This window comes from Odocoileus virginianus, chromosome 33, assembly GCF_023699985.2.
Source record: "Odocoileus virginianus isolate 20LAN1187 ecotype Illinois chromosome 33, Ovbor_1.2, whole genome shotgun sequence".
In the NCBI taxonomy this organism is placed as follows: Eukaryota; Metazoa; Chordata; class Mammalia; order Artiodactyla; family Cervidae; genus Odocoileus; species Odocoileus virginianus.
In genome coordinates, this window is record NC_069706.1 from 23,883,315 (window position 1) to 23,910,103 (window position 26,789).

General features: G+C 50.2%; 1 protein-coding gene across 4 annotated transcripts in view; it reads left to right on the plus strand.

The window, feature by feature from the left end:
* IL4R (interleukin 4 receptor) overlaps positions 1 to 17,451 on the plus strand; it is a 73,909-nt gene extending 56,458 nt beyond the window's left edge. For all 4 annotated transcript variants that reach the window (XM_070461072.1, XM_070461070.1, XM_070461071.1 and 1 more), the window contains 5 exons: positions 6,929 to 7,085; positions 10,585 to 10,684; positions 12,694 to 12,772; positions 13,771 to 13,820; positions 14,906 to 17,451. In XM_070461072.1, coding sequence (XP_070317173.1) covers positions 6,929 to 7,085; positions 10,585 to 10,684; positions 12,694 to 12,772; positions 13,771 to 13,820; positions 14,906 to 16,427 — 1,908 coding nt within the window. In that variant the 3' untranslated portion in view covers positions 16,428 to 17,451. The remainder of the gene's footprint in view (positions 1 to 6,928; positions 7,086 to 10,584; positions 10,685 to 12,693; positions 12,773 to 13,770; positions 13,821 to 14,905) is intronic.
* The last annotated feature ends 9,338 nt before the right edge of the window (positions 17,452 to 26,789 follow it).

The window sequence follows — 26,789 nt, forward strand, 5'->3', positions numbered from 1 at the left end:
TGGGAGAGCGACCCCCAACTGGACGTGGCTGTTCGGGGACCAGTCTCTCCACCTCTCCAGGCCCCTGATTCCCAGTGTGCAGACAGGGAGTTTATTTTCAGACATGGCTCCTCATCTGTAAAGGAAGAGCTGTGGACCACATCTGTTTCCCAGGGGTGGGGCACTTGCGATTTTAGGCGATACCTCTAAACACACTTAAATGACTGAATCTCAGGGAGAGATGGTCACTCCCTCCTGAAACTGACTGTCAAGAGTCACTTCTCAGCTGAGCTTTTTTTTTTTTAAGATTTATTTATTTATTTGATATTTGAACTAAATCTGTACTTTAGTTAATAATGCTGTATCACGTTAATTTCTTGCTTTTTTTTCTTTAGCAACATAGTATTTAAACCCTCAGAATTAGATTAGAAGTTTCAAGCCTCATTCAAATACTTTTTTAAAGCACTATGAATAATAAACTTTCTAGACTTTTATCAGTAATGCTGCTGCTAAGTCACTTCAGTCGTGTCCAACTCTGTGTGACCCCATAGACGGCAGCCCACCAGCCTCCCTCGTCCCTGGGATTCTCCAGATACCAAAATACATGGAACTATTATCAAAGTTTTGAATGAATATAAATTAGAAATCTGTCAGCTGAGCTTCTTTGTAACAGAGAGAAGGGTCTGCAGGCTCAGAGCCTTCCCTCAGAAAAGACGTACAGCCATAATTTAATGCTGTTGTGTGGTCTGATTGCATTTACTTTATGAGATGTTCATGGCATCTGATACTTGCCCCCAGTCACAGCAGTGGCAGAGGGGTTCTGGTTTATTTAATTTTTTTTTTTTATTAGTGATGTTCCTTTTTAAACAAATGTATTTGGAACCAGAGATCAAATGACCAACATCCGTTGGATCATCAAAAAAGCAAGAGAGTTCCAGAAATACATCTACTTCTGCTGTATTGACTACACCAAAGCCTTTGATTGTGTGGATCACAACAAACTGTAAAATTCTTCAAGAGATGGGAGTACCAGACCACCTGACCTGCCTCCTGAGAAATCTGTATGCAGGTCAGGAAGCAACAGTTAGAACTGGACATGGAACAACACACTGGTTCCAAATCAGGAAAGGAGTATGTAAAGGCTGTATATTGTCACCCTGCTTATTTAATTTATATGCAGAGTACACCATGTGAAATGCCAGGCTGGATAAAGCACAAGATGGAATTAAGATCGCTGGGAGAAATATCAATAACCTCAGATATGCAGATGACACCACCCTTATGGCAGAAAGCAAAGAACTAAAGAGCCTCTTGATAAAAGTGAAAGAGGAGAGTTAAAAAGTTGACTTAAAACTCAACATTCAGAAAACTAAGATCATGGCATCCGGTCCCGTCACTTCATGGCAAATAGATGGGGAGACAATGCAAATAGTGAGAGACTTTATTTTCTTGGACTTCAAAATCACTGCCAATGGTGACTGCAGCCAAAAGACGCTTGCTCCTTAGAAGAAAAGCTATGACCAACCTAGACAGCATATGAAAAAGCAGAGACATTACTTTGCCAACAAAGGTCCATCTAGTCAAGGCTATGGTTTTTCCAATAATCATGTATGGATGTGAGAGTTGGACTATAAAGAAAGCTGAGTGCCAAAGAATTGATGTTTGAACTGTGGTGCTGGAGAAGACTTTTGAGAGTCCCTTGGACTGCAAGGAGATCCAACCAGTCCATCCTAAAGGAAATCAGTCCTGAATATTCATTGGAAGGACTGATGCTGAAGCTGAAACTCCAATACTTTGGCCACCTGATGCGAAGAGCTGACTCATTTGAAAAGACCCTGATGCTGGGAAAGATTGAAGGCGGGAAGAGAAGGGGATGACAGAGGATGAGATGGTTGGATGGCATCACCAACTCAGTGGACATGAGTTTGAGTAAGCTCCTGGAGTTGGTGATGGACAGGGAGGCCTGGCATGCTGCAGTCCATGGGGACGCAGAGTCAGATATGACTGAGGACTGAACTGAACTGAACTGACTGACATTCTGGGGCTTTCCAGGTGCTGCTAGTTATAAAGAACCAGCCTGCCAATGCAGGAGACATAAGAGATGTTGGTTCAATCCCTAGGTGGCGAATATTCCCTGGAGGAGGGCACAGCAACCCACTCCAACATTCTTGTCTGGAGAATCCCACGGACAGAGGAGCCTGGTGGGCTACAGTCCGTATGGTCGCAAAGAGTTGGACAAGACTGAAGCGACTTAGCATGCACAGCAAGCATTGACATTTTTAAAACAGAGAGAATTTGATTTGTAAGAAACCATCAAATAATCTCAGGGCTACACAATGGATGGCTGAGCCCCCCTCAAAATAGAGGTGCAGGTGAGGGTGAAGGCCATTGTCAGCCACTCACATTTTTGCCTCAGATATTCCCATTGGAGGGACAACATCTGAACGCCAGGGGCCCTGGCACCCCAGGGAGCCGGGTTCCAATACCTGCCCTGCCACTTGCTGCATGATCTTGAATTTCTTGCTCACTCTCCTCTTGCCTCAGTTTCCCCATCTGTAACTTGGCGCTAACAAGAGTGCCCAACCCCACAGGGCTGTGGAGAGCATAAAGGGGGTGACATAGACAGGCGCCCCTGCCTGGCACAACAACGTCATAAACCTCGCCCTCCTTTTCCCCTGAGAGCCTCGGGCCTCAGAGTCCCATGCATCCCGTCCTCGCGGACCCTAGTCTGTAACTATCGAGAGTCTGCTGGGGACCACGCCGCGTGTCCCAGAAGCCAGGCCGGCCTGGCCTCGGCTGCCACGGAGAGGCCCCAGACGGCTTGAGCTGCCACATCAGCTCTGTGCTGCTTCCTCTCTTTCTGGCCAAGCCGGGGAGGTGGTGGGTGTTGATTTACATCTCTCAGGTGTGGTTTTCCTCCTTGGCACTGGGCCAGGATGTGGGACAGAAACAGGAAGGGTAGCCAGGCTCATACAGGAGAGGCTCAGAGCAGTCGGGAAGAGGGGGTTGGCACAGATGCCAAGGAAAGAGGCAGTTTGGTCAGTAAATCCCCTTCCCATCCCTGGACCGGTGCAGGCTTAGCTCAGGGGATGGGCTGGAGGGGAGAAGGGGGTACCATCTGTAGGGTCCAAAGGAAGGTGATGTGTTTGCTCATCATGGTTGGATCCAGGATCCTGGAGTCTCCATCGTTAGGTCCTGCCTTATTTTGTGTTGGCTTCATTTTTTTTTTTTAATTAATTTGTGGCTGCGCTGGGTCTGCGGGCCTTCTCATTCGGGAGTTTCTCAGTGCAATAGTTTCTCTTGTTGTGGAGCACAGGCTCCAGGCGTGTGGGCTTCAGTCATTGCAGCGTTTGGGCTCCGTAGTTGTGGCTCGCAGGGTCTAGAGCACAGGCTCAGTAGTTGTGGTGGCCAGGTTTAGTTGCTCCATAGGCATGTGGGGTCTTCCTAGACCAGGGGTTGGATCCGTGTCCTCTGCACTGACAGGCTAATTCTTTACCACTGAGCCACCAGGGAAGCCCTGGCTTCATTTTTTTTTTAATAATTTCATTTATTTATTGTTTTTGACTGTGCTGCATCTTGGTTGCTGCCCAGCCTTTCTCTGATTGTGGGGAGCAGGGGCTATTCTCTAGTTGTAGCGCTCGGGCTTCTCTGTTTCCAAAACCCAGGCTCTCGGACTCTCAGGCTTTAGTAGTTGTGGCTCCCAGGCTCCAGGGCACAGGCTCAGTAGTTGTTGCCCATGGGCTTAATCGCTCTGCTGCACGTGGGATCTTCCCAGATCAGGGATTGAACCCATGTCTCCTGCACTGGCAGACAAATTCCTTACTGAGCCCCCAGGGAGGCCCTTGGCCTCATTTCTAAGCAGGCTCTTCGCTCACGTAGAGGCCAAATGCCCAATAGAAGCTCCGGCCTTAAAGCCACAGTGGGAAAAGTTCTTCTCTCCAGACAGTCCCAGTAAAGGTCCTGGGGCCAGTGATCAGCTACCTGCCTGGGACCACACGCCAGTCTCTGAACGTGTCACAGGCTGTAGGCAGGAGGGGGTGCTGATACAGTGTTCACACTGGCTAGGGGAGGATTACATTCCCCGCTCTGGAGCCGGTCAGGTCAACCCCACCCAGATCAGATGGGCCGAGAATGAGGGAGGGGTGGCTCCCCAAAGGAAATTCTGAGGAACAGGGAACAGAGACTGGGCTGGCTGAAATGCAGCTGGGTTTGGGACCTGGCACCAGACTCCAACCAGCAGACAGAATCAGTCAATGTGCCTGGGCTGTGGCGTAGTGGTCATGTAGGTGCTCAGGGTTGCCCCAGGCCTCAGAATTCCATTTCCAGCTTCTTTTGGTTGGTGGGGCAGAAGTTAATGAGACATCTTTCCCCATCTTTCTCTTCCAAAGGACAGAACTGGGCCAGCAAGAATTCCCCTCATTAGTCATTGGCCAGAGATGGTCACATGCTCCTCTTTAACCAGTCAGAGGCTAGGGAATGAAATAGCCATGATTGGTTTAGACCAATGAGAATTAACCCTGGAACTGGAGACAGAGGCTTACCTACCCTGAGCTTTGAGTACCTGACCCCAGTGGTATAGATGCTGGGTGAGCGTCCAGCTGTGTTTGCTACAATACTGCAAACACCAGCTGTGGCTCAGACTGGTGGGATCAATTCTAAAAATATTAGAAACTCACTGTGAAATTTGGGAGATGGAGCTACTCCTTATCCTGGATGATTTCTGGAAAAGATTCTGTAATGGAGTTTTGGCTTGGGCATTGAAGGATGTATAGGAGTTCTCTAGCTAGAGGATAGGCCCATAGAAGGCTTGGTGGTATGAAAATTCATGGCATATTTGAAGATTATGGGGCTGTGGGAGTGTGTACCATGAAAAGGCAGAAAATGAGGCCTCAAGCCTACCGAGGGCCATGAATGCCATGTTCATGATCAATTCTTGAGTGCCTGCTATGTGCCAGGCATGCTGTGCATTGTGACTAATGGTTGGGAAAGTCCTGCAGGTGGAGAGGTTGTTTGTCTCTCCCTTTAGTGAGGGCATCGAGGCTCGGAGAGGTGGAATGACTTACCCAGAGCCCCAGCATTGGAAATGGCCAAGCTGGCATTTGAAGCCAGGATTTGAACTCCAGAGCTTGTGCTATTTTCCCCTCCCCCTGGGATCCTTTGCTCGGAACAGTCTCCTAACACCTGGCCCTTTTGTTAAAGAAAACAAATGTACCACAAGTAGTTCCTTGGAAGTTTGATTTCTTTTTTACTTCTTAGTAAAACATTTCTCAATTCCCTACTCCTCTCTAGGGTGTATGATTCCTTCTGTGAACCAGCTCCAGTTGCTGCTTCCTGTTTACTGCAATTTAGAAAGAAAGGGACACTGACAATGAGAGTGCTCTTCTCTGCCTGCCCTGGGTCCCCTCCTGCCACCTCCACCCCATCCCCAGCTTCCCTGGAAAGTTCCAGCTGCCCTCTAGTTTCTCCAGCAGGCTGTTAGGACTTTGCTTCCTTTTTGTGTGCAACCTCCCCTCAGCTCACTTTACAACAGACCATGTGGCACTAGTGGTAAAGAACTCGCCTGCCAATACCGGAGATGTAAGAGATGCAGGTTCTATCCCTGGGTCGGGAGGGTCCCCTGGAGGAGGGCATGGCAACCCACTCCAGTGTTCTGGCCTGGAGAATCCCATGGACAGAGGACCCTGGCGGGCTACAGTCCATAGGAGCTCAGAGAGTTGGACACAACTGAGCAAGCAAATATTATAATACCACTGCAAACATGACTGCTTTGAACACCACATATTTATTGCCCTGAGTTTCTGGGGGTCAGGAGCCTGGGCGTGGCTTAGCTGGGTCGTCTTCTCAGGGTCTCTCAAAGGTGCACGCACATGAGTTGGCTGCGGGATTCCTTCTGAGCTCCTGTGATGTCGGCAACATTCAATTTCTCATAGGCTTTGAACTGAGAGCCTCGGGTTCTTGCTGGCCTTTAGCAGGAGGCCACCCTCAGTTCTTACCCTGGTGACCTTTTCAAAGCCAGAGTCTCCTGGCAAGTTGGAGTTAGTCTTCCATAATGGAATTGCATCCATGTGGTCCCTACGTAATCATCACCTTTGCCATATTCTGTTGGTTCAGAATAAGTCACGTACCCCCCATCCCCCGCCCCAGGCAAGGAGTGGGGAGGGGATGCCCCAAGGACGTGACATGCGGTGAGGCTCATGGGGCCATCTCAGCGTCTGTCTGCCACCATCACTAAGCCTTCTCCCTTTCTATTTTTAACGTCAAAGCCAACAGACAACACGTGCTAGTCTTCATCCTGCCCTTTTCGCTTAAGAGCAGATCTTGGAAGTTCCTTCTCATTGAGGGGCTTGGTTGGGCAAGGCTGAGATGATGGGCCATAGATTCTGGGCTTGACTGGGGAGGCTCTAGAGTGGCCCTTGAAGGAGAGAGAGGCATGCTGGCCTCTCTGTGCTCAGAAAGATCACTTTTGTGCTCCCTGCATGCCTGGCCCTGTTTGAAGTACTGACCTGTATTAACCCACTTAATCCTCACAACAGCCCTGGGAGGTCAGCACTTTTATTATCACCGTTTTGCAGAAGACATTAAGGCCCAGAGAGGTTATGTCACTTATCCAAGGTCACACAGCCAGAAAGTGTCAGTAGGAACTCTTACCTTCATTTTACAGATGAGGAAACTAAAACCCAGAAGGATTCATCAGCTTGCCTCAGTAGCATCAAATGGCTAATCAATGAGGGGGTGCGGGGGTAGGGGAAGGGCCGGTTCCGTGACCCATCTTGCTTGACTCTGGTCACTGTGGTGAAGCTGGCAGAGGCCTAGAGTTGGAGGAATAACCAAATACCCAGGCTGGTGGCTCTTCAGCACTGTGGGGTCAGCGAAGGACAGCAGCCCGGGAGGGAGCTGGTTCTGCCCTCCCTCCAAGCAGATGCACTGACAGCTCCCTTTCTTCCACCAGTTCAGAATCTATAACGTGACCTACTTGGGGTACAGCCTCCGTGTCTCGGCCAGCACCCTGAAGTCTGGAGCTTCCTACAGCGCACGGGTGAAGGCCTGGGCTCAGAGCTACAACAGCACCTGGAGTGAGTGGAGCCCCAGCACCAAATGGCTTAACTGTGAGTATCCTACCAGGAGTTCAGAACAGTTAGCATCTCTCTCTGTCTCTCTGTTTTTGGGGGGGTTTTGTGAGTGTGTATGGGGTGGTTTATTTATTTATTTATTTATTTGGTCTTGCCTCATGGCTTACAGAATCTCAGTTTCCCCACGAGGGCCCAGTGATTGAACCCAGGTCACTCTATTGAAAGCCTGGAACCCTAACCACTAGGCAACCAGGGAACTCTCAGCAGTTAGCATCTCTGCTCCCCACTTTCATTCTGTGGCCACTTACCCCAGCCCAATATCTGGTTTCCATATCATAAGATGCCTCTAACTGCAGTCACAGAATTTCCAACTGATGTGGTATACCAGTCAGGGTGCGGGGTAGGTTACAGTAACAAACCCAGAAGTCCCACAGCTTAACAAACTATAGGAATGTATTTCTTGCTCAGGTAACAGTTCAACATGAACTTTGCTGATCCGTAACTGGTTTTCCTCCCTGTGGTTCCATCATTTTCTAGGACAAAGATTCTTAGCCTTTCTGTATCATGGACAGTCCAGCGAAGCCTGTGGACGTCATCTCAGTATTTTTTATAGTTGATTCACAATATTGTGTTAGTTTCAGGCACACAGCAAAATGATTAATTATGCATACTCATATATCTATTCTTTTTCAGGGTTTTTTCCCTATATAGGTTATTAATGAGTACTGAGTATAGTTCCCTGTGCTATATAGTAGGTCCTTGTTGATCATCTCTTTTACTTAAAGTAGTGTGCATATGGCCGGTCCCAATCTCTCAGTTCATCCCACCCCCCACACCCCTTTCCCCCTTGACAACCCCAAGCCAGAATAATATTTTTAAATGTATGAAATAAAGTACAGAGGATTTCAGTGGAAACTTAATTGTATTGAAATGTGATTATAAAAAGATTTTAAAATATATTTGCTATCTAAGACTATAGGCTTCTTTAGTAACACATTAAAAATAGGATCTAGTGGTAGTTCTCATCAATACTGTCATTTCAAAGTAGATGAGCTTAAAGGATATTTCATGGTACTCCTGCCCATCGGGTGATAAGAGAATACCTGTGATTTCTGTTGGGGCCTGAGTGACTGATGCTGCTATCACTGTAGCTTGCTCTCTCCATTCCTAATGGGAGGAAACGCCAGGTTTCAGAAGTTAGTGAAGGCTTCCCTGGTGGTTCAGTGGTAAAGAATCTGCCTACCAATGCAGGAGACACAGGCTCAGTCCCTGATCTGGGAAGATCCCACATGCCATGGAGCAGTTAAGCCCCTCCGCCACAGCTATTGAGCCTGAGCTCTAGAGCCTAGGAGCCGCAAGTACCAAAGTCTGCGTACCCTAGAGCCTGTGCTCCACAACAAGAGAAGCCACCGCAATGAGAAGCCTGTGTACTGCAACTAAAGAGTAGCTCCCACTCCCTGCAACTAGAGAAAAGCCTGTGCAGCAATGAAGACCCAGTACAGCCATAAATAAATCAATCAATAAAATTATATTAAAAAAAGAAGTTAGTGAAAATAAAGCTATCATTTCTTTCCCGTCAAAGCTCCCAGACCCCTAAATTCTAATGGCAACCATGTTGGAAGTCCCCAAGTGAAGAATCCCTGCTCTGGGGCCCTGCCATCATCTGAATCCAGCCAGCAGAAAGGGAATGAGAGTGAGGAGACCACAGCTGCTTCTTAAAAGCCTCAGCAAGAAGTGACACACATCATCTCCTCTCAAGTTCTATTGGTGGAACTGGTCACATGGCCACACATAGCTGCAAGGGGTTCTGGGAAATGTAGTCCCTCATCTGGTACTCTGTTCCCCTAAACAGCACTTGGCGACTTTTTCAGTAAAGATACTGAATTATCTCACATAAAATGAAGAATTACAGGGGAATTCCCCAGCCGCCCAGGCTTTAGGATTCTCTGCTTCCACTGCTGAGGGCCCTTGCTCAATCCCTGGTCAGGGAACTAAGATCCCACAAGCTGCACTACATGGCCAAAAAAAAAAAAAAGAGGTTTAACCAATGAATATTGCTACTCAGTGACGTCATTCCAGAGTCTTGTCTTTTCCTCTGCCATCCCTAGCATGGGAGCATTTTTTCCTTACGTACTGTCACCTCATGGCCCCAGGTTGTCTACTGCAAACACCCTCATGTCCCAGGCCCAAAGGAAATGGAAGGCTGCCACAAGGAGTACATCCCATGCACCTTTCATCAGGAAGCAAAAACCTTCCAGTTCTGGTGGACTTCCCCTTGCATCTCATCGGCCAGGACTGTCACATGGCTCCCTCCCAACTGCAAGGGAGGCTGGAAACTCAAATGCCTGGAAAGGGGAGTAGTTTGGGCCCATGACTGGCCCAAATCTCAGGGTGGGCACATCACAGCCTGGCAAAGAAGAAGGGGAGACAGCTGTAGGGTGGGAGAGTCTGCCCGAGGCATCATGTGAACAGTGGGGAGAAGAAAGGGCTGTTGGGAACACTCACTGAAGGAAGAGTTCTTCAAAGTGCTAGGTATAATGGTGAGTGGCAGGTACACCACCCCAACCCACCACACGCCCCTCTCAGCATCACTCATCCTGTTCCATCAATGCCTCTTGACCATCTGTCTCCAGCTCTGGGCTGTAAGCACTGTGGGTGGTGCCTGCTCCGTGTCTATGTCCATTGTCCAGCATAGCACCAGGCACATAGTAAGTGCTTGGAAAAGTTTTATCAAATTGATTTTCCCCTTTGACCTGGAGAAGGAAAGGGAAATAGATTGTGTGGGACAGCTACCATGTGCTGGACACTCATTCATTCTTGCCACAAATATTTCTTGAGCTCCTACTACATACTAGACACTGGTCCAGCGCTAGATGCCGAGGGATCAGTGGTGAACAAAATAGACAAGAATCCCTGTTTTTGTGGAACTGACATTTTTGAGGGGGAGACAGAAAATAAACGAGTAAACAGAAATATAAATGAGATCTAGATCTAGTAAGTCCAAGAAGGAAATAAAGCAGGGAAAAGGGATGGGAGAAGGCAACATTAGAGAAGGGGTGGGGGAGAACTTTCTTGACCTGTCAATGAACAAGGAGAGGGGGGCCAGCTCTGTGAATGGACATGCAGGCCCTGCTTCACGTGTATATTGAATTGTATAAGCCTCACAACGATGAGTTAAGTGGTTATTAATCCCATTTTACAGATGGGGAAACTGAGGCACAGAGTGGGTGAGCCTCTTGTCCTGGGTTGCCAGCAAGTCTCTGACAGAGTCAGGCTTTGAACTGAGGGCATCCAACTCCAAGTCTCTGCTCTTGACTTCAGCGCTTCAGGAAAGAGTGGCAAGTCCAGGATCCTGAGGTGGCCCTGAGCTTTGGAAGAGTAGGGGACAGCGGGGAGGCCAGGGTGGCAAGGGCTCAGAGCAGGGAGTAGGGGCTGACGTGGCAGCCAGCTCACGCAGGGTCTTGGGGTGTCCTGAGGCCTCAGTTTCCTTCTCTGGGAGCCACCCTGAAGGCTCACGGCTTCCCTCCACTTCCAGACAACGAGGAGACCTTGGAGCAGCGCCTCCAACTGGGCGTCGGCATCTCCTGCGTCATCATCCTGGCGGTGTGCGTGTCCTGCTATATCAGCGTCATCAAGTGAGTCCCGGGCTTCCGCACGGGTGCTGCCAAGCCAGCCGCCCTAGAGTGTGGAGTGGGCTGGAATTTCCTCTCTCTCATCTGATAGCTTGCAGCCCTTTCATTCAATGATAGATATTTCCTGAGTAGCTACTCTGTGCAAGGCACTGAACGGACAGGGAGACCCTGTGTCCTTGGGGAGGCAGAAGATGCCAGGCCAACAAGGAACCATGGCTGTTTTCCGTAGTGACCCTTGCTCTGAAGGAATTAAGCCACAATGAGCTGGGGGATATTCCAGGGGTGCCAGGGTGGGTCCCTCTGAGGGGTGATGGCCTGACAGTGGGCAGGAGCTGGGCACGGGGCCTTCCTTTGGCAGAAGGGAGGTGGATCATACTGGGTGGTAACAGACAGGATTTCTAGACGATTGCCCAGCAGAATCAGAGACCTGGGTTTGGATCCTGGCCTTGGCATGTGGTAACTGTATGACCGAGTTTCTGAACCTCTGTTCAGCCTTGGGTCCCTATTTCATCAGTCCCAAGAGTCCTAAGGGAGTCCCGGAGCCCTGGGTGCGAGGAGCCTTGTCTCCAATGAGCATGAGCCCTAGGAATATGGAGTCTCAGAGCCTCAGTCCTCCCACCTCTGAAATGGGACTAATGGGCCCAAGCTGACCACATAAGGAAGGGTGATGGTGGAGGGCTGGTGGTGAGTCTGCAGTCTGCCAGGCACACAGTAGGTGTGCAGGGAATGCAAGGTCCCTTCTCCACGTCTGTTGCTGATACCTCTGAGCCCTCTGGGCTGGTCTTTCCCCTTCTCTGAGCCTCAGTTTCCCCATTGTCTGTCCTCTGCACCCCCACTCTCTGTGTTCTAGTTCTCCAACCTCCTTGCTGTTCTTTGAACCCCCCACCCAAGCAAGTTCTTCCCCTGGGTCCTTTGCACGCGCTGTGCTCTCTGCCAGGAAAGCCCTTTCCCCAGGCATTGCTGAGACCCGCACCTCCTCCATCTTCAGTCGCCTCTCGGAAGCCACCTCCTCAGAGAGGGCTTCCTGGATCACACTCTCTATCCCTCCCTAGTCCCTTATCGCCTTTATTTTTATTCCTGGCACTTCTTGTCAAGAATGAATGATGTCATATAGTCATCTCTGCACCTGTCTGTCTGTCTCGGTCATCTAGAAGGCCAGTTCTGTGAGGGCAGGTGTTTCTGCCTGTCTTGTCCCCTGCAGCCTGGCAGCACAGTGAGCGATTCCTAGTAGGTGCTCAGTAAATAGGTGGCCACTGGCTAAGTGGAGTGGGTGGAGGCTAATCCAGAGGCAATCTGAGAAGATTCCCGCCCAGCCCTGACCCAGGAAGAGAGGAGGAATCCCTCGGCCTCTCCGGCCATGCCAGACTTCTCCATGGCCCTGTGTCCTCCGCTGCTCCGGAGTAAAGGCTGTTGAAGGGGAAACCCAGGATCCTCTCTCTGCATCTCGTGTGTGTTGCGCTCAGCTGCTTAGTCTTGTCCGACTCTTTGTGACCCCGTGGTCTGTAGCCCACCGGTCTCCTCTGTCCGTGGGATTCTCCCGGCAAGAATACTGGAGTGGGTAGCCATTTGTTCCCCTAGGGGATCTTCCTGACCCAAGGATAGAACCCACGTCTCCTGTGGCTCCTACATTGGCAGGCGGATTCTTCACCACTCGTGCCACCTGGGAAGTCCCTCTGTCGCTGGGATCTCCCCTAATTCCCAGGGACTCGTTCCCTCTGGGGCGGAGGTGGCCGCATCAGGAACTCCACTCTGGGTAGCAAAGTGCTGGACCCGAACCCAGCTCTGATGCCCCCCGGCTGTCACTTCACCTCCCCAGGCCTCAGTCTCCTCATCTGTAGAGTGGGGTTAGCGGTAGAACCTGTTTCACGGGGTGAGGGCGAGGGAGCCAAAAATCTATCAGCGTGATCTCTGAGCCCTAATAAGTCTGGGTGACTATGCATTTTTTTTTTTTATGGGAAGAACATCAACCTGTTAGTGATTCAGGGAGCAACAACTTGTCCTTTCTTTTTTAGGATTAAGAAAGAATGGTGGGACCAAATTCCCAACCCAGCCCACAGCCCCCTCGTGGGTATCATCATTCAGGATTCTCAGGTAGGAGAAGGGGCGGGTGAGGATGCTTTGGGTCGTGTGTATCGGGAAATACAATTCAAGACACACGGGTGTTAAGGATACCTCTTGACTTTGGGGGTTGCACGTGGGAGGTCAGGAAGATTTCCGGTAGGTGGAGTCAACAGCCGGAGGCTTTCACTCCCCTTCTTTGGCTTCCGTGAGTGTTCTTTCAGCTTGGGGGGTGGGGTCCTCTGGAACTGGATTTCTTGCTTTCTTGTGGTTGTTGTTCAGAGGTCTCTGAGGTCCTCTGCTTATCATCTCCTCGGGAAGTACCTTACTGTGTAGGACAGGAGGTCACAAGGAGTTGAAGAGGGAACAAGTTTTCCGTTTCTTCGTCTTAAGAGCAGGAAACTGCCCCAGGAAGTGCCAACAAATCCCTCCATTCTCATCGACTTGAATTACATCACAGCCTCTTTCATAAACCACTCACCTGTAAGGAGCAGGAATACTTGAGGCCATCCAGATGGACACTCCTAAGCTAGGAGTGGGGCCAGCTCCCCCAGTGCGATGGCCACATGGAATTTCCCTGAGCACCATCAGGGTTCTCTAGGAAGGGGTGTAGGAGGGGATACAAGTCTGTTTAGAACAGAAGGTCTGTGAGTCCTCAATTCTCCAGGGACCCTGAGGCAAGCTCTGGAGTCCAGTGGTGCTGGCTTTGAACCCTCACTGTCACTTATCTGCAGGGTAGACTTGACAAGTTGCTTAGCTTCTCTGAGCCTCAGTGTCTTCCTGTGGGTTATAGTAGTGGTTATAACAGGGCTGATGTTGGAATTCACTGAGACAATTCACAGGAAGTGAATATTACAGCACATAGCGTCATTTATGTATCAGTTAGCTTTTGCTGTGTAACAAATCCCCAAATTTGGAAATCTTGATGATGTCAAGTCTCCTTGAGGCAAACAGGTTCTGAGCATCGCTGGATGCCAGGCTGGGTGGGAAGGCCTGTCTGCTCTGCGTCATTGGCTGTCTCCATGTTTTAGATGCCACTGTGGCGGAAGCGGTCTCGAGGCCAGGAACCAGCCAAGTGCCCGTACGTATATGAACTTAGATTATAGCCTACGTGGATTTGGAAGGGGCTGGAATTAGGGTGGGAGGCCCCATCTTGAAATTGGAGTCACACTCCCCTTGATGTCTGCCTTTCCTTCCTGGGTGTTCAACACTTGTCTTATGACACTGGGTTTTGAGGGGTGGCAGGGGGAGGGGTAGTCTGAGTAGGTCAACTGCCAGCTGAGCCCCCTGAGTTTCACTGGTGGTGGGGGGTGGTCAGTGAACCCCTTTGGGATGCCCAGTCTGTCCTGAGCAAGGCTGATGGCGGTAACAAGCAAGGCATGTGCGTGTGTGCATGGTTGCTAAGTCACTTCAGTTGTGTCTGACTCTTTGCAACCCTGGGGACTGGACTGGAGCCCACCAGGCTCCCCTGTCCAAGGGATTCTCCAGGAAAGAATACTGGAGTGGGTTGCCTCGCTCTCCTCCCTTCCTGACACAGGGATTGAACCCACATCTCTGATGTCTCCTGCTCTGGCAGGCAGGTTCTTTACCACTGTCGCCACCTGGGGAGTTGATTAGAGGTCAGACAAGAAATTCAGGCAAGGCTTAACTGGAGCCCCTGCTGCAGTGGGGAGTGGGGGTGGAGAACAAGTAACAGGTTCCCTTGCTCACTACCCAGGGAGGGGCGAATTGGTTCATTATATAGGGTGAGGGCAGGGGTGTGTCCAGGGCTTGGGCTGGAGAGGTGGTGTAGGTGTTTTGCCTGACTCTCTGGTGATGGGGTATGCCGGGGGTATGCACAGTACCCTGCTTTTGTTCCTGATACCGTTTTGCTCCCAGCTCTTCAAAAGTGGCAGTTGAGGTTTTGAGTCTTTTTGTATCTTTTGTCCATCGTTTGCCCCAACTGCAGCATGCATGCAGTTATTCTTACTTCCATATAGTTTCTTAATATTTTGTTGTTCAAGGAGAGGTTTGTTCCAGTGCAAGCATTGCAGCACTGCAGCAAAGTGTCCCAGGTCCCAGCCCTTCTCCCCCTCAGTTCAGGGTGATTTTGAGCTGGGCTTTGAAGGGTGAATAGGAGTTTTTCAAGAGGAGAAAGTGAACTCTGATTAAACTTTGTTTTTGTAGACACTGGAAGACTTGTCTTGCCAAGCTCCTGCCCTGTTTACTGGAGCATGGCATGGATAGGGATGAAGACTTCTCCAAGGCTGCTAGAAATGAGCCTTCCCAAGGTCCTGGGAAAGTAGCCTGGCGCCCCGTGGAGGTCAGCAAGACGATCCTCCGGCCAGAGAGCATCAGCGTGGTGCGGTGCGTGGAGCTGTTTGAGGCCCAAGTGGAGAAGGAAGAAGAGGATGTGGAGGAAGATAAAGGGAGCTTCTGCCCATCGCCTGAGAACAGCAGGGGCCTCTTCCAGGGGGGCAGGGAGGACATCGTGGCCCGGCTGACAGAGAGCATGTTTCTGCACCTTCTCAGAGATGAGACTGGGGGCTTTAGTCCACAAGGTGTGGAGGAGTCCTGCCTTCTTCCCCCTTTAGAAAATGAGAGTGCTCCGAAGCCCTGGGCCGAGTTCCCAAGGGTGGGGCCCCAGGAGGCATCGTCTGAGGACAAGGAACAGACTCTGAACCCAGAGTCAAGTCCCCCGGCCACTCCGACCCAGAACGCAGCCAGCCTGGCTCTCCCAGAGATGCCCGCCGTCATCTCCGACAACCCCGCTTACCGCAGCTTCAGCACCCTCCTGAGTCAGTCCTCGGACCCTGGAGAGCTTGACTCGGACCCACAGCTGGCCGAACACCTGGGGGAAGTGGACCCTGACATCCCCGCCGCCCCCCAGCCAGAACCAGAAACCTGGGAGCAGATCCTGCGTCAGAGGGTCCTCCAGCACAGAGTGGCCCCCGGCCCTACCTTGGCCCCTAGCAGCGGCTACCGGGAATTTGTGCAGGCGGTGAAGGAGGGCGGCGCCCAGGACAGCGGGCTGGCCAGCTTCGGGCCCTCTGAAGAGGCTGGCTACAAGGCCTTCTCCAGCTTGCTTGCCAGCAGTGACAGCTGCCCTGCAACTTCTGGGGTTGAGCCCAGCGGCGGGGAAGGGGGCTACAAACCCTTCCAGAGCCTCGCTTCTGGCTGCCCCGGGACCCCTACCCCCATTCCCGTCCCCCTGTTCACCTTCGGACTGGACGTGGACCCCCCTCACAGTCCTCAGGACTCAGAGTGGCCTGAGTTGGAGCCAGCAGTCAAGGGAGGTGATGGACAGAAATCTCTCTTCGCCCCGGTGCCGGCCACGGACCCCCTCAGGGACGACCTGGGCAATGGCATCGTCTACTCAGCCCTCACCTGCCACCTGTGTGGCCACCTGAAGCAGTGCCACGGCCAGGAGGAAGCTGGCAAGGCGCAAACTGTGGCCAGCCCCTGCTGCGGCTGCTGCTGTGGGGACAGGTCCTCACCCCTGCTGAGTCCTCTGAAGGCCCCGGACTCCTTGCCCCAGGGGGACCCACTGGAGGCCAGCTTCTCTACGGCCTCCCTAGCACCCTTGGGTGTCTCAGAGGAGGGGAAGTGCCCTCTGTTCAGTGCCCCCAGCCATGTCCAGAGCTCAGGCCAGGCTCCTGCAGTGGCGGCTGTGCTCTCCCCAGGGCCCACGTGCATGGATGCTTCCTAGGTGCGTGCCCGTTCCTTGCTGAAGTCTGCAGGGGAGAGGGGGCCTTAATCAGGCCTGCGGAATGCCTCCCCCGGAAGGCCGCCAGACTGGCAGAGTTTCAGAGGACTCTGGGAACTTTGGAATGAAGTTGTCAGACGCTGGGTCTACAGGGACCGGACACCCCCCGCTCCCCTCGCTGGCCTGGGCTCGCCACCTCCCATGGGAGTGGGGGGCTCCAGGCAGCTGTGCCCACAGAGGCACCTGCGGTCATCTGGAGATTCCCTGGGAACCTTGGCTTGTGCACAAGCTGTTGGCCACTTCATTGGCTCACAGCTGCACCAGCGGACTGTCCCTGTCACACTCAAGGCATCTTCTATTGCTCTGTTACGCAGTTCTTGCCCAGACTCTAGAGTAGCTACCATCATCTCTCTAGATTGAATGCTGAGCCTAGAAACTCACCAAGCCAACAGGGGAATTGACTTGGGAGGCCTTGGGAAATTGAGGTCCAGGAAGGGTGGTCATCTGCCGAGAGATGTCTATTCATTCAACAGAAGTTGACGCTGAGGACAAGGTCTGAGTTGCAGAGGGGAGCTTAATTAAGCAGAGTTAACCAAGGACATGATAAATTGTGATTCCTGAGACCTGACAGCTTGTGGCCAGCTTCCCACGCAAGTCTGGGATTCCTGTTAAGCATTGGATCCCCAGAAGAAGCATGCCTCGCGAGCTTGGGGCAGGAGTGTGCCCCCACGGATGCCGTTGCTGTCATCACTGATTCAGAAGGGGTGGCTCAGGTGCCCTGATCCAGCGAGCTGGGGCAACCAAGACGCTGACACCAGGCACATCACCTGCACATCATCAACTCCCACCTCAGGTTGAGGAATGCTTGTTTGTGTGCATCTCAAAATTTATTTCATCACTTGGTGTTGTGTTTGCTGAGGAGGGTGGAATGGGAAGAGACAGAGTTTTGTATAAATAGAGGTTCTTTATCTCCTTCCCCTCTCCCCCTCCCCAACCCCACCATTTATTAAACAAACATCCTGCCAGACATCCTTGCAAGCGTTTTATCTCTATTAACTCACAGAATCTTCCCATCCAGAGGAACTGAGACCAGCCCAAGAGGTTAAGTAACTTGCTGTCTCTGCTTGGGTTTCCCCGAGAGTGGGATTCAAGTGAAGTTCATTGAAATAGGAGGTGATCCCAGGAAGCCCTGCTTGGAGAATGGGGAAGGGAGCAGGGAAGGGCAGGAAGCAATAGAGGTGTTATCACAGAGTGCCAGAGCAGGCAACAGCTGCTTCAGCCACTGGGAGCTTCAGAAAGCCAGGCACAGTGCATGCCTAGAGGTGGGGAGCTGGGCTGTTTATCCGCACACTCCCACCTGTCCTTGCTTGAGGGCTGCGTCCAGGGGCATTAACTCCCCAGCACTTCTAGCTGCTGCAGGAAGAAGTCCTCAGGTTGAGAGTAGGGGGCTGTTGGAGCAGCCTCTGGCATAGGGAGGAGATGCAGGCAGGGATGTACTGGCAGCTGCTACTTTGCCAGGGTCACTCGGCCAGTAGCCGACTGGAGCTGAGCCCATGCAGGGTCTCCATCTCCCAGGCCCTTCGTAGGTGATCTGTGCTTGACATCTGGGTGGTCGGTGTGTGGTGTGGGCCTCAGACGTGCAGGCAGGGGATCGTAATTAAGCTCCTTTGTCTGCAATCATTCTGTATTTCTGAGTCACCGCCCTGACTGCCATGCTTGCAAAATGAGGGGCTGTTTGAAATTCCTTCCACTCTGGCATTCTCTGTAATACACAGTAGAGATGATGGGGAGCTCATTACCTCACATGTAGCCTGATATTTGTGAGAAATCTCTCCTTTGTGCTGAACCCGAATCTATCCCTTTAGCTGCCTGAATCACCACCCTCCACACAGTTTGCTGATAGAGAAACGGCTCTAGAAGGGAAAAAAGACTTGCCCAAGGTCATGCAGCAAGCTGCAGTAAGCGACAGAACCCAAACTAGTCCTCTGCACCTATTGTCTTCAAGAGAGCTTTGTAATAAAATGTAACAATTTAAAATAAAAGTATTTAGGACCAAGCAATATGCTAAGTGCCATCCACGGACTATGTCACAGCTCTAGCAAGCAGGTTATTATCCCAGTTTTACAGATAAGGCATCTGGCCCAGAGAGGCTGAGGTTTAGCTCAGGGTCACACAGCTGGAAAGTCTGGGAACTAGGATTTGAATCCAGGTCTGACTGCAGGGTTCCCAACCACCATGATGTACCGTCTCATGAACAGCATGGCACCAACTTGAATGTCAACTCTGATCCACTTAGCCTGTGAGTCATCTTAGAAAATCGAATTTTAAAACTGAGCATCCAACAGAGAAAACACTCGGGTGAGTGCTGGAGAGTTGGTTGGGTTGTAAATCCAACAGAATTGAGACTGACTCGTTCTCTCCCCGGGATGTTGTGAGACCCAACTTGTCAGCTGAGGCTTATATTACAGAATCCTCTGGGCTTTGGGAAACTGGAACGGAGAACTACACAGAGACACTTCCCATCTATTTTTCCTTACCTTGAGCACATGCTGTGATCTTAGTTCCCCGACCAGGGATCAAACCCACACCCCCAGCAGTGGAAGTGTGGAGGCTTAACCACTGGACCACCAGAGAGGTCCAATCTCTTATCTGAATTTAAATCCACCCTCCCAGGTTCAGGGAAGCTGGTGGGAGGTCACTGTTCTGGCTTCCCCACTCCCTTTCTCCATCTTAACACTGGAAAGGAAGAAGCAGAGACAGCAGGAAAGCCACACATCCCACCAATATTTACTGAGAACCTGCTATGTGCTAGGCACTGTGCTGGGTGTGAGGAAGCAGTTCCTTCTCTCCCGGATCTTACAGTTGAGCGGGAGAGACAGATAATAAAAAGACAAAAGGAGGGACTTCCCTGGTGGTCCAGTGTTTAAGACTCCGGGCTCCCAATGCAGGTTCAATCCCTGCTCGGGGAACTAGACGCCATTATACCACAGTTAAAGATTCTGCATGCTGCAACAAAGATCGAAGATCCCACATATAGCAACTAAGACCCAGTGCAGCCAAATTTTAAAAATAGCCGGGAAGATCCCCTGGAGAAGGGAACGGCTACCACTCCAGTATTCTTGCCTGGAGAATTCCATGGAAAGTAAAACTGTTAGTCGTGTCCGACTCTGCAACCCTATGGACTGTGGCTGGCCAGGTTCCTCTGTCCATGGGATTCCCCAGGCAAGAACACTGGAGTGGGCTGCCATACCCTTCTCCAGGGGATCTTCCCAACTGGGATCAAACCCAGATCTCCTGCTATGCGGGCATATTGTTTACTTTCTGAGCCAGCAGGGTAACCCCGGAGAATTTCATGGACAGAGGCGCAGGAAGACACGACTGAGCGGCCAACATTAATATAAATACACAAAAGGGAAAAACCACAAACCCTGAAAGGTGCTATGAAGAAAACAGGAGTCTGAGATGGGGGGAGGGGATTAACAGAGGTCTTCAGGGAGGTGACATTTGAACTGAGCCCTCCTTGACTAAGAGAACCAGGATGGTCTGGAGGAAGAGTATTCTAGGCAGAGAACAGATCAAAGGGCAAAGGCCACAAGGCACAGGGGGTTTGGAGCATTCACATATAGAGAGACCAGCTACAGCAGTGAGCCGGGAACTTCTGTGAGACATAAGGTCAGCCAGGGCTGGAGGAAGGAATTTCTTTTTGGCTTACATGCACATCAGCCCCACCCACTGAGAAACATGGTCCAGTAGACGCATCTCTCATCAAGTCTCCCCAGTGCCAAAATGAGGTCCATCCATAAGCAGGATTCCAGGAGAGGAAGTGGAGGCACTGGAGGTGTCCCCCCAATAGGACTCCCTCTCACCTCTGCAAGTGGAGCAAGAAGGTTCCTCCTGACAACAGCCGCTGGGGTGGCTAAAATCCTCGTTGCTGACAACTCTCACTCAGGAGTCAAGGGATTCCCACCAGAAATGTGTTGATTGGCACAGGGGTGGGTACCTTCCCTGGTGGCTCAGTGGTAAAGAATCCTCCCTGCCAATGCGGGAGACAGGAGTTCGTGTCTGATTCGGGAAGACCCCACGTACAGGGGAGTAGCGAAGCCTGTGTGCCACAGGCTCTGGAGCCCGGAAGTCACAGCTACTGAAGCCTGCATGCCTAGAGCCCGCGCTCTGCAACAAGAAAAGCCACTGCAATGAGAAGACTGCGCCCCACAACTAGAGAGTGGCCCTCGCTCACCACAACGAGAGGAAAACCCAAAAAGCAACGGAGACCCAGCACAGCCAGAAATAAATAAATAAAATTATGGCACAGGGGAATGGCTGGCCGCCAGAGTCTTTCTTGGGAATTTCTTTGCAAAAGATTTTTTAAAATTCCCTTAAAATCTGATCTTGACCTTCCAGGCACTGTTCTTCAAATTAGGCAGGGATCCCTAGGTTCTTGTTAAGGCCCAGACTCTATAACTGCTCTGTCTCCTTTATCTGCCTATGTCTTCTTTTTTTTTTTTAATTTGTAAAATAGGAAGGATAACAAAATCTGCATTGGAAGGTCATCCTAAAGATAATCTACATTATCACCATCTTCATCATCTCCTGGGTGTACTCCAGCCTGGAGGGGGGGCACAGATGATAAGAGAAAAAAGGTACAAGCTGCTATAAGGTGAGTGCAGAGAAGCAGAGAGCAAGCTGGGCAGTCAGGCAAGAAAAGGAAATTTATTAGAGGGAAAAGAGGATAACGGGCTCTTAGGCAGAACCAGCATTCTCCCTTTCTGATGGAGTCCTTCTTATACACCACCAATGAAAAATTCTCTGAAGGTGTTGTCAGGCGCATGTAACCTCCTCAGTTCTGTCTCATCTCAACAAAAATTTGAAGCGACGGACACAGCTTCAAGTCACAGCTCTTGAGACCATGGTCTGTAACACAGACCATGTTACAGCTCTTAGATCAGTGTTACAGCTCTCTTACAGCTCAGTTTTATTTAGAAAATAGCAAGAAAATACATCCTCGAGGCATGAGGGAATGCCGACCCAAAGACTTGAAGAGAAGAGAGAGCCCCAGCCCTTTGGCTCCTCTTTTTATGTTTTTTCCACCCCCCTGGGCCTGCCCTATGTAAATTGGGCTAGCCAGGAGTGCTGTTTATTCTACCTGAGGTCCTCACTCCGGTCCTCAGACCTTCCTTTGACCTTCCTTTCTTTTATTTTCCTGAGCTTTTCCCCTCCTTGTCTTTTAGCCACCACCATTCAGGACTTCTGTTTTCTATTTTAACTACCAAACAGGGATGGTCACGTAGCCAGAGGTCTGGAATCTGGTAGTCTCGCAGCTTTGAGAAGCTAGGCGCCAGTGAGATAACAGGATGCCATTTGGGGCGATTTGGTCAGTCTCACAGATCACTGTGATTTATTCTTTGTTTGCGAGGTCAACATAAAGAGCCATCTTATCGGTGAGACCCCATGCTGACCCTTAAGAAATCCAGCATTCTCAGCCCCAGCCACTGCTCTGGGCTTCCTCTCATGGGCTAAAAAAGAAATGTTGCCATTTCAGTCAACACAAAATGGTACCCGCCATTGTGTGCAGTGCTTAGTCGCTCAGTCGTGTCCAGCTCTTTGCAACCCCATAGACTGTAGCCCACCAGGCTCCTCTGCCCGTGGGGATTCTCCAGGCAAGAGTACAGGAGTGGACTGCCATGCCCTCCTCCAGGCGAATCTTCCCAACCCAGGGATCGAACCCAGGTCTCTCGAATTGCAGGCAGATTCTTTACCACGAGAGCCACCAGGGAAGCCCAGCTGCCAGTCTAGTAAATAACAAATGCTGCCCACCGTCAAGCCATCAGTGACTGCAGCTGATGGCTTCTGGTGAGCAGTGTCCGATTCGTGATCTCCCAAGATTTAACTGTGGGACCAGGGACCAGGCTTGCTCACTCAAGAGCTTTTATACAGCAGAGTTTTGTTAAAATTTAAAAAGGGACAGAGAAAGCTTCTGACACAGACATCAGAAGGGAAAGAGAGAGTGCCCCCCCCCCCCCCACCAGCTAGTTTTAGCAAGCTGTTTTATGTCTGTCTCATCAGTTCGGTCGCTCAGTCGTGTCCAACTCTTTGCGACCCCATGGACCGCAGCACGCCAGGCCTCCCTGTCCATCACCAGCTCCCGGAGTTTATGTCTGTTAGAAAGTTATTAGTCAGGTAAGAGATGCACCTCAAGGCTAACAGAGTTTCACCAGGCCCCTCTCCCACAACATGCAGTTTTGAGATAGGATGGCACAAGGTGTGACATCCCCCAGCCATAAAACAATTTATATGAACACTGGTTTGTTGAGCTACTATCAGCCAAAAGCTGGTCTTAGGTGGAACCATTTTGCAGAAAGGAAAATTCCAAAGCAAATACATAATTTCATTAACATAGCTTAAGGAAAACATTTCCATAAGAAAAACACATTGGTAAGCTCAAGGTTTGAGAAAAGTTAAGTTCAGGAGGAACAAGGTGTTGGAGCAACACAGAATTTTAATAGACACTGGCAGCCTATTTCCTCCGTTTGGAGACCCCTGGCCTTCCTGCCTGTTACCCTCTCACAGTTACACCCTCCCCCATCCCAGGGAGCCCCGAGGGAAATCAGGATGGTGAAAAACAGGATATTGGCCCTAGATAGTTAAGATGTATATCAAAGGAGTAATTTCAGTAAGCCCAGACTCTTGCTTCTTCCCATACAGAGAAAAACACTAAAATCATTAGTTTGAGACTCTGTTTTGGTAATTAGAAGTAATCTTTTGATGTTCTTCTGCATCTTTTTTTTCCTCTTAGCAAAAACTCCTGTATATTCTGGCTGCTCCCTGACCTCTTTGGAACAGAGCCTTAGAGCTATCTGAGAGGCTGTGTCTCTGGCTACAGAGTTCTCAGTAATGTCCCCAAATAAAACATAATTCTCCACTTTCAGGTTTTCAGGATGAAGAAAAACAGGATATTGGCCCGAAATAGTTAAGATGTACATCAAAGGAGTAATTTCAGTAAGACCAGACTCTTGCTTCTTCCCATACATAAACACTAAAATCATTAGTTTGAGATGTCTGTTTTTGTAATTAGAAGTAATCTTTTGAAGTTCAACTACACTTTTTTTTTTTTTCCCTCAGCAACAACGCCTGTATATGCTGACTCCTCCCTTACCTCTTTGGAACAGAGCCTCAGAGCTATCTGAGAGGCTACATAGAGCTATCTGTGGTTACATAGTTCTCGATAATGTCCCCAAATGAAAAATAATTCTCAACTTTTAGGTTGTGCCTTTTTTTTTTCCCAGCAGACACTCTAAACCTCCATGGGAAGCCCCCAATAGCCCCCGCTGCCATTGGCTGATCCTGACACAGAAGACCATCCCTGCCCTCCACCCTCACGCTCTAGCTTCTGCCTACTCCTTCGGAGGCAGGAGTCAGATGGACTCCAGGCCACACACTTACAACTAGCCTCCTGTTCGTATTTCTTGAAGCCAGGAATAGATGGGCTCTGGGTTAGACATTTACAGCCAGCCTCCTGTTTATATTTCAGATAGAAATAACAACAGGAACAGGGTAAATAGCTGGACTTTGCCTTCTGGGAACACTTGAAGATCACAGTAATGGGGAATTAAGCCCTGCTTGGGTAAAAGATCAAGAAGTCACAAATTCCTCATTCTTGGGGTCAGGGAGAACTCAACTGCACATGCACAAAATGGTACCTGCCATTCTGCGTTACAGTTAGCCGCTCAGTCCTGTCCAACTCTCTGCGACCCCATGGACTGTAGCCCACCCAGCTCCTCTGTCCATGGGGATTCTCCAGGAAAGAATACTGGAGTGGTTTGCTCCAGTCCCACCCTGAAAGTCCCCGAAGCATGACTTTCTCTAAGCTCGTATGTTGGCATGTTACTCTGCTTTTCTAATAAACGCCTTACTTTGCTCTCTACTTTCTGCCTCCTTGTCAAAATTTTTCTCAAGGCAGATAAGAGCTAGACCCTGGTGGTCTAGTGGTTAGGATTCAGCACTCTCACCACCGCAACCCGCATTCGATCTCAGTCTCGCTTCCAGCTGCTGCTCACTGCTGTCTCTCCAAATTTGCTTTGTGGTCAGGACTTCCTCACACCAGGCCTGGTGATTCACTCCTTCGCTGAAATATCAATTGAGTAATTACTCCTGAAGGGCGATTGTTGAAGCAAAAATAAATTTCTCAAATTATGATCACGGATCAAAGTTTTTACTTTATGTTTTTTAGAGAGAGAATCCGAAAAGATAGGATATTGGTTCAAGGAACAATCTTAGAGTGTTACCAAACTCAAGTTCATGCGCCCAATGCACAGTGAAACCAAATAAACGAAAACTTTGGCATTTGGAGCAGAGAAATGTATATTGCTGGGCCGTGCAAGGAGAGCGGGTGGCTCATGCTCAGAAAACCCTGAACTCTCCAAACTCCGAAGGGGTTCAGCAAAGCATTTTTAAAAGGCAGGTGAGGGAGTGGGGAGTCACAGGGTGTGTGATCCGCTCATGCACTATTCTCTAATTGGTTGTTGGTGAGGTATCAATTTTTAGGTGCTCGTAAGTCTGGGGCTCATCTATATCAAGCGGTTAATTTCTTCCATTTGGTGGTGGTTTTAGCATCCATAAGTCAGCTGAGGAAGTGTTATCTTGGGACTTCAGAGAGGAGGAGCGACAGCAGATGACATGGGGCAGGGTTCTGTCCCCGGATGGCCCCATAGAGTCCTCTGTGTTGCATCAGGAAGGGCTTTATAGCAACACAAACAAGTGTCTAGCATAAGACCATCCAACAGAAATTTTTGCTACGATAGAAAACTTTCACTTTGTCCAATCCCGTGGCACTAGTCACCTGTGGCTGTTACACACTTGACATGTGGTTAGTGCAGCTGAGGAACTGATTTTTTTAATTTTTACTGAATTAATATTTAAATAGTCACAGGTGGCTGGTGATTACAGTAGGGACAGCTCAGGGCTAGATTATTAGAGCTCAAGGTACAACTTTATCAATTGCCTCAGCGTGGAGGAGACAGGATATTGGTCTGGAGAGATGAAAGGAGAGAAATGGGTCAGACTGCCTCAAATGTTTGCCCCAGAGCTATGGAGGGGCGGGGTCTAATGGATCTGGTGGGACCAGCTTGAGACGGCCAGCCAAGTAAGAAGTAGGCAGCCAGTGTGGGCAGAGCGAGATGCTAGCAGTGTGAGTTTCCCACCATTCCCCTCAAGTCTGGACCAGAGGTGTGGCGTGCAGGAGAAAGGTCCCCCAGCAGCAGCACCAAAGAGGGCTGGGCGTGCCCCTTAGGAAGTTCTCAAAACCTGGAGAGACCTCCAGAGATGCTGAATTCAGGGTCTCTCCAACTCAACTCCGCATACCCCCAGCCTTGATTTTGCAAAGATTTTTCCAGGGGGGTGGGGATGGCAAGGTGGGGGCTGTTTCCACTTTAGTTTTTTTTTTAAAAAAACAAAAAAACAAAACCCTACTTACCACTTATTTTTCTGATTACTAAATTGGCACGTGCTGACCTTCTCTAATTCAGAGAAAACCTAAAGGTATAAATAGGAAAGTGAAAACCACCGGAAATCCCATCCCCCGCACAGGCACCTGGCACCACGTGGGCAGTCCCCAAATGTATGTTTGTTTTTAAAGGTGTATCTCTGTTAACATCCTGTTGAATAACCTTTCTGACATTACTTTCCCACGAAAGTTATTAATTAAACACGCACACATCCACACAAACAGCTAGAAGTTTCTGAGTCCCCCCGGCAAGAGAGGCATGATCTCACTGGATCCTCACAGCAGCCAGAGACCTGTGGGTGAGACATTTCCATGATGTACCCCGACTGCTAACCACTCTTGTCTGCCGTTTGTCTAGATTCTTCTACCCTTTTTACAGGTAAGAACACTGAGGCCCAGAGAAGCAAGGGGCTCTGCACTCATCCTGCCTCAGTTTTGAACCTACCTTTGCCAATTCGGAGCTGTGTGACTGTGGACAAAGTATTGACCCCTCTGGGCCTCAGTTTCCCCCCATAAAAGATGGATAAGAGAAGTCCCCTGGCAGCCCGCAGTGGCGGGGTGAGGAGTGGATGTCTTGATGGGTGAAGGCCAGGCGATGCCCAGCTGCTCTTGTGATTAACTTGCCCAAGCTCCCTGACAGCGGTAGAACAGTGCCAGATCCTCCTTAAAATCCCACCCTTTCCCAGCTTTATTAAGAGCTGAGGACACGAGGCCAGGGCAGAGCAGATGGGCTGGAGACCAGCGCCTTGGTTCTTGCTGCCCCCTAGTGGCCTATTCTTGCCCTGCGCCTGCATCAGAGCCCCGGGAGCTGCCACACCCAGAAAACTAGACCTGGGGTATCTCCACCCTCCCCACCTCACCTCCCT